A 16413-nucleotide genomic window follows, 5' to 3' on the forward strand; every position below is an offset into this window, starting at 1 on the left:
TGTTTTGAACCTGACCTGATTTCGTAGTTCTAGGTATGGCAGGTATGAAATTTGCTGTTTGAGGAATCAGACAGCAGCTGTTTAATCATTTATAAAGTTAAAAGACAGTGGCACTTCAGTTCTGATGTGAAGTGCTAATTAGTTTACCATGGGATCCAGACTGCAAGAAATTCATGTTTCTGGCACAGCGGCTGTTCATCTTTAAAAATGTGTTTATCTGTCACGGTGTTATGTTTATATCATTAATGTAGAGCAATATAGTGCAGCCCAGGCTCTCAGAGAGGAGGGAAAACATCAGCATCTCATTTAGAAGTATGTAAGGCTGTTGTTAAATAAGCCTGTTAGGGGCTGTGCCTTACCCAGAGAGGAGGCACTGAAACCTCCCTCTGCAACCCTGGATCACTTTGGGTGTAGTTGTGCCTTTCAGCTTCATCAGTTGGGTGCAGCTCAGTGGACAAAAGCTGGGAATCAAAATTCCTGGTGTAGCACCTGGGGAGGCATCCAAATATCTACATTAGATACTTTTGTTAGCATTACAGGAGAATTGATGGCCCTTTCATGCTGATTTAATTTGCTTTCTAAATTAAAGTTTGGTAATGTGAATGACAGTAAATAAATCTTTGTGGAAGTGTAGACTTATTCCTGAGAGATCCCAAATTTATGCTAATGCAAAGGATTAAGTAGGTCAGTTAGGAGTATATTCCATTTTTTCCTCCCTTCCCAATAATCTCAAATAACCAAATTGGTTTGCAAACACCTTTTACCAGATGTTGAATCTTGCTTGAAAAGCTCTTGATCAGGGCAGGTTGGATTACAGGCTTATCCTCTGCACTGGTGCTGCTGCTTAAGCATCTTATGTACCGAGAGGTTTGAACATCAAAGACAGGGCACCCGATGTCTGCATTTCACTTTATCTTTAAGTTGGTAATTAAGGGCCAGAGTGTAGTGAAAATGGTTTTTGAAAAGTCACTTCATCTTTATGTGGGGTTAATTGCATTAATGCTCACAGCTTGACAGACTTGGTTCATGACAGGAATTTAAAAAAATTAAGTTGTAGGGGATATGCAGCTTCAGCATTGTCTGAGAAAGTTCTAATTCCAAAGTAATCCTGTTGTTCATGCCATGAAACCTCCTATAAAACAGCACCTTTGAGCAGCTTTTAAATTTATTTTCAAAGACAATGTAATCATGTGCTGTTGGCTTCTAACTTGAGCAAAGTGGGGAAGATTTTGATGAAAATCTGCACACAGACTTGTACAGAACAGACAGACACGTCTGGGTGAAGCAGGGTGAGGTGGGACTGGTGGGAATTCAAGGACAGGGTGGTACCACGTGCTTTTGTATCCTAGTATGGACCTCAGCAATGCCTATCATTGCCCTGAGCCCACCCCAGGGTATTGGAGCTCGAGGGTTTGAGCCCTTGGAGTTGAGGTAACAGCAGATGTCAATAGTGATGTGTGCCATCAAACAGAACTGTCTCTCATAACCTTGTGAGGGCGCTTGATATTTTATATTTTTCTCTTTCCTGAACTTTACTGCTTGTGCTGCAGAATATGACGAATATGGGTTGCAGTCGTGTAGTCACTGTGAGTACAAATTATGGATTAAAGCATGTTTTAGAGCATGGGTCAGGACAGACATCTGCTGGCCCATAGAATTAGGCATTTTGTGTGTCTGTACAATAAACTCAGTTTTTATAGTTGAAGGTTCAGAGACCGAAAATGATCAAAGCTTTAATTTCATTAGCTATCACTAGGGACTGTGTGTGTGTATTTCCTTTTCTGTATGTCTAATCAAAAGTCTTATCTAGGAGCAATGTTGCTTTGTAGATTTTAAAAAAGATTGATGGTCTTGTCCTCTGGCCTCACAGGTAGATGAATTCTTCATTCATGTGAACTTCGTATGAGTGACTTTGAAAACAGAAGCAGCGATTCAGCTAAGCCTCATTCTGTTCATTTTGGCACAGAAGATAACATGCAAGGAAGCCTGACAATCCACTTGGGATCATCTTTTCCTATTATGTTGGTAGCAGACCTTTGTTCTTTTTAATACTCATTATTCTGGACCTACAGTCAATAACATAAGGAAAAGCGTGAATCTGCCACACATCAAGTTTTCCGTCGCCTTTTAAAGTGACATTCTCCTCAGATCCCTGTGGTGTAGGCTTATTCCTTATCAGAAATGAATGCTGTGTTGTTCACATGACTGTACATCAAACAGATCTGCAGTAGCTGCCTGTTGTGTTCCCTTGACAGTGGTACATATATCTACAAAGACCTTCTCTGAGATCTCTCTCTTCCCCTCTTTTCCTTATGGAATAGATATCTGGGTACTACAGCCTCTGAAAACCACATGGGTATCTATGCTACTGACTTTCCCTTGCTGAATTTTGTGATCTCTGTTCTGACTCTGAGGAGCTTGGCTATTATTTAGGTATTTCAAATTAACTCACTTGCAACCAGGTTCTGAAAGTGGAAGTCAATAAAAGATTGATGTGAATAGGTAATTCATCAGCTGCATTATAACCCCCAGCTCACCAACCAAAATTACCCTAAATTGCATTTAGCTACTCTTTGCATCATAAGCTTTCTTTGCTCTTTTTTTGTTCTGTGGGTGTTCAGTGCCATCCAGGTTCAAGGGACAGTGCACTCATGTACTTGGGTCAGCTGAGAAGGCGAAGTCCAGATGGCATTTGATTCATATCTTTCATCACCTACATCACCTGCTGAAGGGATGACAAGATGGGTGAAGTTCCTATTCATGAGACTGGACTTTAAATCCATGTTCCCAAAGTAAGTGTGGGAAAATGGCTCTTGCTTTGCTCAAGCCTACACATGAAGCTGTAACTTTACTATACTGAGGAGGGAAGGCTTGAGTACACATGGCTCTACCTTCTGAGGTGGAGCCATCTGAGGCCATCACTCAGGTTCACAGTAACTTGTGAAGCATAAAGAATAATTGTGCAGAACATATAGGTTCAATTTAAAGATACCATGAATCATAGACCAATTGAAAACAAACAAACAACAACAAACATGAAAAAAACCACACAAACAAAAAAAATGCTCAAGAAATCCCTTGTGCTCTCTTAGAGGGGGAAAAACCTCACCATCCTTATTTTTCAATCTAGTTGGGTGATGGGGAGGAAAAAAAAGGCAAAACAAAAAGGCACTGAGGTCTGCAGGCACAGTGCAGAAGCACGTAAACTTTTCCTAGTGGGTTGGTTGGATTTTCCTGGCGCGGGACAGGGGACTGTTCCCTGCCCTGTTTCTTTAGCTACAAAGCTCCTTTTCTTTCCTTTTTGAAATGCAACTTGAAAATTGGATTTTCTTTCCTTTTTTTTTTTTTTTTAATCTATGTTTAAATTTGGATATGACTTGACCACAGTGCACAGATGCCACTGGAGATCTCCCTGGCTGGTTCCTCTCCAAAGCAGTGTTTTGTGAGGGAATGGCAATCGCCCGCTGCCAAGCCTGGCGCTGGTACTGGGTTAGATTAGTGGAATAACCCTGTGGATATTTGTCACATCTCTCTCCCAGTGGAAGATGGAAATTTTTTCCATTTAGTACATTTGGTTGATGTCAAAGTCCTCTAAATAGAGAACAGCGTTGGGCAACACTGGAGGAGGAGGATTTGCTTGTGGCTACAGGCTCTAAGTAATTCCAAAAGGTGATAAAACCCTTAGGGTGGGAATATTGGTGCAGGATTTCATTGTAGAGCCCAAATCTTTACTTGTTTCTTATTATATGAAGCCATATCCTTCTGTGAACCAGGTCACTTTGTAACAGCCTCTAATAACATATGAAATATAGTTGTTGTTTTCCCCGTATGAAAGCAAGGCTCGGAGGGATTGAAACTCCCTGGCAACAGCATAGCCAAGGGATACCAGCACCTGAGAGGGGCAGAGCTGCTTTTGCTCTGTTCTGTGTGCAAGGAAAACGTGTGATCCTGGAGACACAGGTCCAAAGCCTGAATGAAATGGGCTTCCTTTCTGTCTGCAGAATTACATCACCCCAGCTACGACGCCGGAGCTCACTGTGCATGAGCATCGGCTCCTGCAGTACGGAGAAGGCTGATTAATAAGGAATGAAATGGGATTTGTGAATACTTGCACTGTGCTGCAGGCATGCAGGTGTCTTCCTCCCTTGAGGATCATTTGGGATAGGCAGGCAGTGCCCTTGGGGAAGCAGTGCCAGCAGTGCTGTGGGATTTACTTCTCCCATCCAGCCTCTATACAAGCTGTTCCTGCCCCTTTCCGATCATCTCGTTGCACAAGAGAGTTTACTCTTACATGTTTGTCTTGCTGATGTTTTTAGCCAAAAATCTGCTCTTTGAGTGGTTTCTTCAGCAAGGTGCTGATGGTGGCATGTGGGTTCCCCACGGCTTCTGTCCCAAAAAGCTTAGGAAGTGTCAGATCCTCTGAGGGAGTCTTAGAAAGAGTTAATCACCCTTTGACTTCCACCCTCCCTTAGCTTGTGCTAAGAAGGAGCTCACAAATGAAAGGTGCGGCTTGGCAGCATTAACAGTTTAAGCCCCAGAAGGGCAGGGTGCTGCTTAATTTTAAACCGACTAGAGGCAAGGCTGGAGTCTCTCGTGGGTTATTATTTCAGTGTTTATTTGCTGTGGGCTGTTTTCAGAGAGCTCAGCTAGAACATCCAGCCTTGTTTTTCTCATGCAGCAAGTGCTGTGTTAATGGAGTTGGTCTGAGCATAGAGCAACATCATCGCTTTAGCAGGTGTTGGGTGTTTAACCTGTACGGTGCAACAGCTGAGAGGGAAGTGTTGAACAGAGGTGGTTCTGAGCTGTGGGTATTTGCCACATTCTGAGCTTGAGGAGAAGTTACTGCTTCTGTGAGGTGGTGTGAGGGTGGTGAGGCTCTGCCACAGGAGCCCAGAGAAGTTGTGGCTGCCCCATCCTTTGAGGTGTTCAAAGCCAGGTCGGAGCAACCTGTTCTGGTGGAAGGTGTCCCTGGCCATGGCAGGGGGTTGGAAGGAGATGTTCTTAAAATACACCCTTCCAAGGTGTATTCTATGATTCTGTTTCTGCAGGACTATTCTGATCTCTTTTTATTCCCTATTCCTCCACTTGCTGGCTCCCAGAGGTGGTTTTTTTTTTTTGTTTGTTTTTTTTCAAGTAGGATTTCTAGTGTATAATTTGATCGTGGGCTCAGCTGGGAGAAAACGATGACAGCTTTGTTCCCTGCATGGCAGATAATGAGGTGTCGGAGGCAGATAGCGCCGGGTGTGTGTGCAGCGCCTGCCCAGCTCACTCAAGTGCGGCAGCGCTGAACGCCGGCGAGCGACTTCGCTCTCCTCCCACAGCGCCTGAACGGGGTTGCTGTCAGGGCATATGGCAAAAGGGTTAAAATTTAATTAGAAAACACAGTGGTAGCTACTGGGGCTTAACAGAGCTTTATATAAGCTGCTAAGAAGGACAAGGCTGCTGTGTGAGCTGCTGGTAGGGCTGAGCTACTGCAGCCGCTGGCTGGGCGTCAGGCGCCGGGGCATGCCTGGGAATCTGCCCAGGAAGCGCCGTGAAAGAGGAGTTTGTTTTAAGGCTTGACCCTGGCTCTGTGCAACACCCCTGCCCGCCGCCCGCCGTATAAAGCCAGGCTGCCGTCATGCCAGGCGTCTGAGCGAGGCAGCGGGAGCCAGCCGGGACGGGGGGGTTTGCTTTCTTGCTTTCCCGACGGAGCAGCTCATGGCTTCGGTGTTCATGTGCGGGGTGGAGGATCTGCTGTTCAGCGGGAGCCGCTTCGTGTGGACGGTGACGGTGGCAGCGCTCAGGCGATGGTACGCTGCCCGGCTGCGGGCGTGCCGGCAAGCCCTGCGAGCCTGGTGTGGCCTCCGGGATGTCTACCAGGTAAAAAAAAAACAAACCTAAAAAACCCACCCTGCTCATCGCCCCAGGTTTTGTTTGGAAGAGCATCGTGGCACCTGACGGGTGCGTGCTCGCTCTCCGGAGCGGTACCGCTGTGCGCACCCCGCGGTGAGGCGGGGACGGGATGGAGTGAAGAGCATGGAGGCAGAGCTGGGAAAGTGCTCAGCGGTGCCTCTCCTGGGTCTGAGCTAATGCCCTGAAGTCAAGGTTTGGGAGAGATATTTTTTTGTGCCAAATATGTTGTATAAGTCAGTTTATCTGAACGTGTTTCAGCAGCCAGCTGCCCCCTATTATCACAGCCCCTCGGAACCCCTCTGGCTGCTGTCACCATCCTTGCACTCGGATCTGGGGGACAGAGCTCAGCTCTGGCTGCCCTGCCATGGGGCACTGGGAGCACGATGCCCCCATGGGAGAGACTGGCTGTAGCTTTTTCTGCTGTGTTTGTGTCACTGAATAGTGACAGCTTGTAACGTGATAGTCTTTTGCATTGCAAAGCGGCTGCTGCCTGGGGGGGCTGCAATGAGTCCTGGAACAGCAGCTGGGGGGCTCCCCTTCCTGCAGGCAGGAAACACAACCCATACTTGCAGTGACTGTGGTGTCCAGTTGCAGTGCGGGTGGTGTCACTCTTTTTGGAGTCTGTTCTTGCTGGCAGTTGTTTATTGCTGTGTGTCTCTATATCTGTCTCACGTGTAAACTTGTGCTGCGTGCCGGGTCCCAGTGTCAGTGTGCGTGTTTGCTACGTTACTGGAATGTTTCAAAGCAGCTTCTTCCCTCCTCCTGCTGTGTTGCAATACAGAGAATGACACAGCTCGTAGCAAACAGACACAGCTCTCCAGAAGCATCAAGATGTAACTTCCATGGGAAAGTCATGCTAACAAGACATCTGTGCCTATTTAATCCTAAAGGGATCTGTTGCTGTTTAGCTTTAAGGTATGCTCAGGAGTGGGAGAACAGCTTTGCAGTCATAGAATTGCTTGCAAGTGCTGGAATGCATCGTGGCATTTTGTACAGATGATGGATGTAAGCACTTTGTGATGTATCTGACACGGGTGTCACTTCAGGAATATGCATCATGAGTAGTTAGGGAATGCAGGAGTCAAGGCATCATTGCTCCTCATTTGCCCATCTTTACTGAGCTGAAGGAATGTGGTGGGATGCAGTCCTGGTGCTCTGCTTTGCATAGGTGTTGTTTTTGGAGTCCACTCACATAAAGAGTGTGGAGCTCTGCCTCCGTGGGGATGCAGTGGAGAGCAGTCTAACTCCATCCCTCCAGGGCTGGAATAACGGCTTGGTGAGGACCAGCTCTGACAACAGCTGTATTCAGCCTGTTCAGCTGCCATTCTCTGATGGTTGGCCTGAAGTGAAAAGAGATGTTTCAGAAACAAAGTGTGACTGTCTCTCTGCCCAAAGTTACTGTGTCCTGGTTGCTGTTTGTAGGTTAATCTTGTCTTTGTGAAAAGCATCACTGACTTGTGCCTGTGTCCAAAAGTGAAAATGGGTAAAGAGATAGGAGGTTGGTCTTTCTGTCATCTTTCTAGGCAGACCTTGAGCCAGAGCAGTAGACAGGGAGTGCCTCTTCCCCTGTCCCCTCTACCCACAGCTTGTCAACTTCAAACTGCTGGGGACATGCAGGGACCTGTTGCTCCACACTCACTGCTCCAAGGGTCATCCCTGGGAGATGAAACCCAGCAGGAACAAGGCAACTCTCACGTTTTAACATCAGGAATTTCCTAGGGGTAATTTGGGGTCTATTAAAGTGAGATGGCTGAAAAGAATGCCCTGCAGCTCTTCCTCGCAGGGTTGCGTAACACTCTGCTTTTTGTGCCGGAGTCTTGGCCACTCAAACCTCTGGCTGAATCCAGTGCAGGACTGAGTACACAGCATTAAATGTCACCCAACTGTTTAGGAACCAGAGCCCTGCAAGAAGTTGAATCAAATATATTTTTTCAATGCTTTTTAGGCACTTTAGGCTATGGAAACAGATAGAGATTGTAGCTGGGTGACCTTTGTGTGTAAGGATGAACTCTGAGCTGTTCTGGGTTACACTTGTTCACCTCGGGCTCAGTGGAGCAATACAAGAGCAAAACATGCAGTGCAGAGCTCTCTGTGGGGTTGTTTCTCTGAGGAGGTGGATGTTGCAGCATCTCTGGGGCTCTGCTTTAATCTTGGGCATGAGACTGTATGTCCCATCATTACCATAGATCCTGCATTGTCTTGGGCAGACTGTCTTCCTCCTCTGTGCTCCTGTATAATGGGTATAACAGCACTATCCCACCCACCAGGGATGTTCTTTGTCCTCTCAGATATTTGCTAGAAGTCCTGTATTTAATGCAGCCACATGAAAGCACCTTTTTGTCCTGTGTTCTTATTGAAATTGATGCCTGGACAGGTGCTTAAACAACTCCTTTCCCAGCCTGGCTTCTTGGGGACTGCTTATATTTCTGTAACTCCTTTGCATTCGTATTCCAGATGTGAAAACACTGGTTTAATATACAGGCTCTTCTGACTAAAATTACACTTTTGCTCTCTCTGAGGACTCCCTGGGCTGCCTGTGTTGTAACTGATCAGGAAACAGGGCAGAACTTGGTCACTGAGCCACATTCAAGTGATGAGCAGGGAAGGGTGAGGTGACAGGTGCTTGTGCTACTGGTCAGCCCTGGAGACTACAGATGGCTTTGATATGTATTTGGAGTTCATGTTGTTTTGTGGGCACGTGGCTATTTTTGGGTGAGCTGGACACTGCTAGCAGGACTCTGTTTAATCATCAGTGCATTATTGTGGTGAAAGGAAAGCCAGCAGAATTCCTTCTCCCTGGGCTGTTACACTTGTTGTTCTGGTGAGGGGGGGTTTCTGGTATTTTTAAAATACTTCCTTTAGGCTCAGGGGGGACCTGAGCTTGAGTCCCAGCTGGAGAAGCCACTAACACCTTGGTGTGCCCGTGCAGGGCTCTCACCTCTGAAGCCGGCAGGTGCGGAGGTGGTCACGGGGCTGCACCGTCTGGGCAGGGGAGGCTGAAATCCTCTCTGCCACCATAAAGCCCTTACCTGCCTTAGCAGCTTTAAGTACAACTAAAACCCACCCCAACATTGACAAACCTGCCTCTGTCAGTCACTTTCTCCATACCCGTTGTGTTCCTGGCATGTGTGTGTGGGAAACACCTTCCAAGCTATTACCTGGTCACTGGTGCAGGGACTTCAGCTCCAGCCCAGCAAACCAAGCTCAGGCATTTCCCAGGTCCCTGCTCCAGGGTGCTTGGCATCATCTGTCCCACCTGCCAAAAGAGAAGGGGTGTCCTGTTTGCCCACAGCCTATTCATCTGGAGGAGCCTGTGAGCCAGAGCTCTGCTGGAGTGTCCTGTTTCACTCTGAAATAACCCCTGAACCCAAGCAAGGCTAGGGGACTGTACAGGATGTGAGTTTATCCTCAGAGAGCTTGGGTTGTGTGCCAGGGAACATTGTCTCGTCCATGGCAGGGAGCATTTGAAGCCTGTCCTAGAAATAACAGATTTGCAGAGACAACTGATGGAAAAGCTGGCACAAGTCTTCTGTCTAACAGCAGCAAGTCAATATGAGTTATTGGGGCTGTTAGGGCTTGGAAAAAATCCTGGGTGAGAACTCAGCATAAAGCCTTCACACAAGGATTCCCATTTCCTGCCAGAGAAAGGAGTTAGGGCTGTGTTTTGTTGTGGAGCTGTGGCCTGCAGCTGGGCTTTTGGGGTCTTCCCAGAGTCCCTCTTGATGTCCAAGATGGGATAGCATGGCATTTCTAGGTGTCCTGATGCTCTCCCAAAAGAAAGCTTTCTGCAGGGCTCTCTGCATGCTGGTTTTATAGGCCACCTGTCTTAGATTTAATTATAGAGCAGTAAAACAAAGTGAAACTTTTATATGAATGAGGTTAATAAACAGTGGCAAAGCCAAAAAACTTTGAGGATCAACATCTATCCCATGTTTAGTCAACTGTATTACCACTAGCCTGATTTTCATTGGGATGTCAATGCTAACAGATTTTGGTGCAAGTCTTCCCCTGGTGTATCAGTGCCAGTTTCCACCTATACATCCCACATCAGAATGATTACTCATTATGTTCTAAGCATGAATGAAACTTTGCATCAAAGTCTATATGCAACTAACTCTACAAAATAAAAAACTGGTCAAGTGAATGCTTTAGTGTCAGGGTTAAATGTGTGTCAGTCAGTCTGCTCTCTGCAAAGTGGAAGAGAAACCAGGCTAACTGCCCCCAGACTCCCTGCAGAATACAATGGCATGCTGTGATTGATCTGCTGGACGTGAAATCAAGTATGAGAGCATCTCTGTGATTAAGCAGTTTACAAATAACTGTGATTCCCAGTTACACTGGGAATTTGGCTAATAAATTCTGGTGTAAAAGTGTAAACTTTTCATGTGGGTCTTTCGGACAAAGTGCTTTTTAACCTCTGAAAGGTCACTTCCGCTGTGTGAAGTGAAAAAATTTTGCTGATGAAGCACAATAAATCAGCTCTGTACGTGTGTCTGGCCCGTAAGTACCTGGGGTGGAGGAGCGAGAGAGGAAGAGGCTGACGACTTCTGTTTCCTCTGGTGCTAACGTAGTTGGTTTGGATAGTGAGCACCACGTTTCCTCTGCTACCACACCTTAACTTTTCATTATAAAAAACGCTGACATGAAGTTGAAGTGCCTTTTCCTTTTCACAGTGATACAAAGCAGCGCTGGAGCAGTGAGGGGGAGCGTGGAGTGGGGGCTGCATTGTCAGGGCAGAGCTTTCCTTCTTCCCCTCCAGACAGACCCCACGAGTGATGCTCAGCAGAGACATCTCAGGTGTCCTAATGGGTCAGGACTTTCCAGAGGGAGCTTGAAGTCCTTTTTAGAGGACACTGAATATGTGCCTGTGTCCCTCCAACGATTTAAACTTGCGCACTGGGGATTACCGGTTGCCCTGGAAAAGCTTTACTCTGCCTGCTTTCATCCAGATGTTTTTCTTTTTGAAAGGATCTGATCTAATGCTCTGATGCTGCTCATACGTCACCTGCAGAGCTTTGACTCTGCTAAAACCCCCATCACGTCCAAACAGGGCATGGGGAGGTGTCCCTGTGGTTGGGATTTTGGGGGAGCCTCCAGCAGAGCTGAGGAAGGACTGGCTCTGGGCACTGCCTCTTGACAGCTTAGAGTTAATCTTGGCTCTACAACAGCAGCTTTCCAAAGCTCTCTGCCAGACATATTTTCATCTGAGCTCATGATATAGCATTTGCTGTTTGAGAGAGTTTATTCAAACCAAAATATGATTTCTGTACCGCTTCTCCCTCTTCCCTCACAGACAAACTTCACAACCAGACTGTGAACTTCATCTCATTTCCTTCAGGGTGTCACAGTGCCAGTTTCAAACAGAGCCTTCTATTCATGAGCCAATTGGGCCTGTATAAATATTGTTTTTCCTTCTATGTGACGCAGCTCACAAATACGTTAGATTTTGAACATCGCTGGCGCCACTTTTCAGAAGCAGAGTCCTGTACAAAGGTATCACTGTATGAGCTTGCCTGGATAAATCTCCAGTTTGGTCTTGTGCAGAGAGGCTGGTGAGCTCTCTCTGACTGGACAAGAACCATATGAAAAGATAAATTAAAAGTGTTTCAGGCACATGCTTCATTTTTGCCCTTCTGAGTGTTTAGCTCTGTCACTCCTTTTGCAAGCGCTGTCACTGCAGTGCTTTGTGATCTTGGATGGACTGTCCATGTGCTTAAAATAACACTGTGCTATCTTTGTCTCCTCATTTTCTGAAAATCAGGCCATGCTTGTACAGTCTGCATTGCTCTTAAAACCTCTGAGTCATAATTAGTGATTAGTAATTCTACTAATCTCCTGTACAGATGGAGGCCAGTTCATTCTCAGGGACTGCAAAGAGGATAAAGCTATCAGTGCTGGAATATATTAGCTTAAATACCCTCCCACACACAAATACACATGTACGCTTTTCCCCACTGACTGATCTGTCGTTCATTTAAACATGCATCGATGGTGGTGCTGGGGAAGGAGATGGGGAGAGCAGGGGTCATCAAAATGCTGAGAAGAGCCTGAATGTGCTGGTTTTAGCCATTAAAAGCCACCGTGGAAAGTCCAAGCAACATTGGGATTAAGACTGTGACATTTCTGTGGTTGCTTTCTCAGCTGATGTGGAGTAAGTGCTGTCCTGGTGATGGGTGTCCAAGTGATGGGTGCCCCACTGTTGCTACTGGGCACAGGTGGGGGCAGAGCTGGCAACAGTGATGGAGAAGCCACTGCACACAGCGCTTACGCCCATGGCACTGCTGTTTTCTGAGCATCCTGGCTTTACCTTTTGTTGGGCCAGTGGTTTTCAGGTAGGGTGAGGTGGGCTGGGCACAGGGTGTGTGGTTTGGAGAAAGCCATGCTTGGTGGTGTCTCATGCAGGCAGCTTACTGGCTTGTGCATGGGCAACAGGAGGCAGAGGACTAGAGGATGGGAGTTAAGCTGGAAGAGTGGGAGAGGGTAGTGCAAGAATTACATAGAATGAGAAGTACATGCTGTGTGAGCAAGGAAAGAGAGGGGAGAGACCAAGGAATAAAAAATTAATAATCCTGACCACCTTCAGGTCTATGTCAAACCCCCCAGTACTCCAAACTGAGCACAAACTTAAAAGAAAGTGCAGGAAAGCAAACAGGTAGGAAAAAAAGGCAGCACTTGTGCTGTGGGAGATGAAAACTGAGGTTGGAGATAGGCAGGAAAAAAGAACAAGGAGAACAGTCTTTCTGCCTGAATGGTGGAGTTTGCTAAGCCATAGCCAAAGTGGCAGTAATTCCTCTCTCATATCAAGCACACTGCATCTGTTCACCTTATCAGAGAGGCTGCAGTGGGCTGCATTCGCTGTAGGGTCAGGTACCCTTTGGTGAGTTTTGACACTGCCATCCCCAAACCCGGCTCGGAGCTCTTCTGGGGCCTCAGAGCTGCAGGGACTTCCCCCTGCTCAACTCCCAGCAGCTTCCCACCTCTTATGGGTGCACTGTATTTCTTTTAAACTCTAATTTTTCTCATTTAGAGAAGTTTTTCATACAGCTGAATTACACAGCTCAGGTTGGTGTTTGTTTGGGAGCCCTGGATCCTCTGAGGAGCTGTGCTCTTCTCCTCCAGCTGTTCCCGTCCCTGTGGTTATCCCAGCAGGGCAGAAGTTGGCACCACCCAGGTAACCTTCACGTCATTTCTCTAAGGAAACATGACTCATTGTCTGTTTTTCATCTTATTTTTGGGGCTTTGGAGTCTGTGTTTTGGAGACAAATGCAAGTTTGTTGCTCTGAAATCCTCTCCCAAAACTGTCTGGGCTGCCACCCCTTAGGTTGCTGGTGCAGTCTGGACCAGCTGGCTGGACCTGACCTGGCACCCTCCTGCCTGATGTGGGGCCAGCTTATGTTTTTTTTATGAAACCTGTGATATTGAGCATTGCTTGGAAAGCTTTTGTAGTCTCATGACTATGAGAACGTTGGCTTTTACAAAGTAACTTTGGGAAAAAAGACAGCTCTTTGTCTGCAGCTATTTAAAAGGTGGATATTTGATCAAAGCCAGTTCTGAATTAAACAAGGAGGGTGAGACAGCTTTGGCACCTCACTGCTTCCCAGTTAACTGGGGCAAGTTGCCCTCTGGAGGTGTCTGGGTTGATGTTAATTCAGGGAGGCAGCTCCAGGTGAGGGGATCTGGGATGACACACTGTGTGATCGGGTGGATCAGCCCTGCTTCTCTCCCCAGCAGGGTTGGGAAGGCTCTCGGTTTACACAGTGCTCTGCAGCTTTGTTGAGCCCCTTGTTGGCCTCAAACACTCAGCACACAAAGTCTCCTCTCTGGGGGACTTTATTTGGACCAAGAGGGCTTGGACCCTCTAAGAAGTAGGAGCTGTTCCTCTGAAGTGTTGCTTTCAAAAGTTTGACCCTGAGGTTCTTGCTTTCCATTCTGACACGAGCAAATTAGTTTGTTCCAGGTGTTGAACTTTTTTTTTTCCTATTAAAACAGATCCCTGGATTATAAAAATTAGGATGGAAAGGTCTTCATAGTTTGTCCTCTCTGTGCATAGCGACTGCTCAGCTGGGAGCATAAATAACTGAGTAAGAGCATCCAACTAAACAAAAGAGATTGTTCCTGGTCCCGGGTGAGGTTGTTTTGGTGCTCTTCTGCTCTGGTAGTGTTCTGTGATGTTCTCCCAGCCCATGTTGGATGCTGTGGTCCTGGGGTGGGTTGTTCTGTTGGTATCAATCTTCCATCAATAAATTATGTGGCCAGAGGATGTGAGTCAGTGATGTTATTTAAAACCTTGGGTACCCATACTCACAGCACATAAAGGGAAATTAATAATCCTGGGCTGTGTCTGTGAAATAGGAACAGATTTGTATTTTGAAGTAGCTGTTGTGTAGTAGTGTAGATTTGAGATCGTGTGCCTCTTGTGTGCCTGCCTTGCAGGTTGCAGTGGAGCTCTGGAGGTTGCAGCCTCCTGGATTTGGGTTGCAGAGTTCTGTGTTTTGATGTCTGTAGTGAAAGCAGTGTTACTTAGTTGCTTGACATTTGTTTTGGGAGGAGAGTTCAGCGTTTGTGCCTCTGTGAGATACCCGTGCTCTGCCTGGCACAGTTACACAGTTAGTGCTGCTGTGTCAGAGCCCGGAGGTGTGTGAAGCCTCGCAGGTTGATGTGTCAGAGGAGAAGAAATCAGGGAGATGAAGCACACAGAGAACTGCCTGCAAAGGGAGCAGCAGAACAGCAGGTAGATGATTTGCTCTTGCATCTCTAGCGGTAGCAAAGCGAACTCGTGGAGCCCAGCTCTGACCCCCAGACAAATTCAGGTTGATGGCCAAGGGTGTAAACTCCATCTGCACTCATGGTTCCCTCTCCAGAGGGCAGCACCCCACATCAGAGACAGCAAACCTGTGCCTTGGAAAGGAGTCTGGGAGAAATCCACTGAAACGCTGTACCTGGGGGTGTCTGCAGGGAGGGTCTGTGGAGTTGTGAGTGGGTGAAGTGAGGGCAGGAGTGCTGAGAAGACAAGCTCTGGTTATCTCTGTTCCTGTATCCCTTCAGATGGGTCAGTGAGGCTCCTGCTGCCGCAGGGCTCAGCCTTGCTCCAAGGGGTTGAAAGTGGGACTGATATGAAGTTCTAATGCTGTGCCAGATTTCAACAAAAAGGCCTCTCCTGTCCCCTGGATGAGTGGGGTGGAAGAGCTGGAGGGGTGATGGCAGCTCCCAGTGAGGACAGAGCTGTTGGTGTGGGGCTCCTTGGCTGTGTGCTGCGGTGCAGGGGCTGGCAGGGACCAAGGTGTCACTGCCTCAGGACTGGCACCTGTGACGTGTCTTCAGTTGGTAGCTGCTGGTTTTTAACTTGGTTTTGTTTCACAATAAAGGGGTTAATATTACAAAGGGAAAAAACCCCCACAATTGTAATGCTTTCTCAGCTCGCCTCCATTTTTAACAATCGCATTTCAACCCCTTGTGTCCCCTGACTCACAGTGGAAGGGCTTTTGTTTCTGAATCTGTAATCAAAGCAACAAATGCGAAGGTCACTTCCTTCAGATTATATGGCAGCGGAAGAAGTCCGGGATTGTGTCTCCCTTCTTCCCCCAGCACGAATGTACAGAAAATGTGAAGGCTTAGCACATGCACGCTGTGAGTGCTTCTTGAGTTTCTTCAGTCCTTTTAAACCAGCAGGGTGTGTGATGTGGAGGTAAGAGGCTGTATTTTAATTTTTGATGTTTAGCAGTGGTGGATAATGTTGTTTAGTGTTGTTCAAGTGTGCCCCCGAGTTAAACTCTGGTGCAGAACTCGGAGCAGTGAGCGCAGGAGAACTGGCAGCCAGAAAGCAGCAAAGAGAGTTTGTTTCAGGGTACTTGGGTGGTACAGGCTAAAACTTTTCTGCTTGCTCTTCTCTTTGCCTGGGAGGATCAGTCCATAAAAATTTATTTTGCACTCCACTGTGGAGATAAGGGGCTGTTTGTTTATCCCAGCGTTTACAGCTGCTTTTTCCTGCCTTTGTTGTAAGTGCTGCCTTGGCTGCTTTAGCAAAGGGCTAAATCCATGCTGGATTCTGATAACTTTGCTGTAGCTGGAGAGCAGCTCTGTAACTTCTTGTTATAGAGAACCTCTTTTCAGAGATTACTCTTACAGGCTGCTCTGAGATATGACTTGACCCGAACAAAGCACAGATTCATGAGTCCCAAGGAAAGGCGGTCGGAGCCTGGTACAGTAACTCCTTTCAGCATGCAACTATTAAATGTCTCCTCAAAAGGTCCCCACCCCTCTCACCCCCCAAAAAACCCTTGTGAAGAGGTTGGCTGGAGATGCAGCAGCACGCGTGGAGCTGGGTAACGGCTGCTGAGAAAGAGTCTTTGATCCAAAGCACTTGTTTTGCTTTAAAAGCAGAGTTTGGAGCCCCTCAGATCAGCCCCCCTGAGCGCCTGGCAAGGTGCTGGCACTGGGCTTGCTTTCCCCTCACCACACAGAAACCCTGCTCCAGCCCACTACCTGCTATTTTGACTTGTTACAGAAGGCTCAGGATTT

General features: G+C 47.1%; 1 protein-coding gene across 4 annotated transcripts in view; it reads left to right on the forward strand.

The window, feature by feature from the left end:
- Positions 1–16413, forward strand: part of FRMD4B (FERM domain containing 4B) — a 118384-nt gene that overhangs the window by 32333 nt on the left and 69638 nt on the right. Inside the window, exon 1 of one of the 4 annotated variants that reach the window (XM_050313151.1) lies at positions 5590–5862. The exons of 2 other annotated variants lie outside the window; for them this stretch is intronic. In XM_050313151.1, the coding sequence (XP_050169108.1) occupies positions 5701–5862 (162 nt within the window). In that variant the 5' untranslated portion in view covers positions 5590–5700. Of the gene's footprint in view, positions 1–5589; positions 5863–15516; positions 15581–16413 lie in introns of those variants that run through there. One more of the 4 variants, XM_050313154.1, reaches the window with a different exon arrangement.

The sequence above is a fragment of the Myiozetetes cayanensis genome, unplaced genomic scaffold (genome assembly GCF_022539395.1).
Source record: "Myiozetetes cayanensis isolate MyiCay16 unplaced genomic scaffold, myiCay2020 scf18, whole genome shotgun sequence".
NCBI lineage: Eukaryota > Metazoa > Chordata > Aves > Passeriformes > Tyrannidae > Myiozetetes > Myiozetetes cayanensis.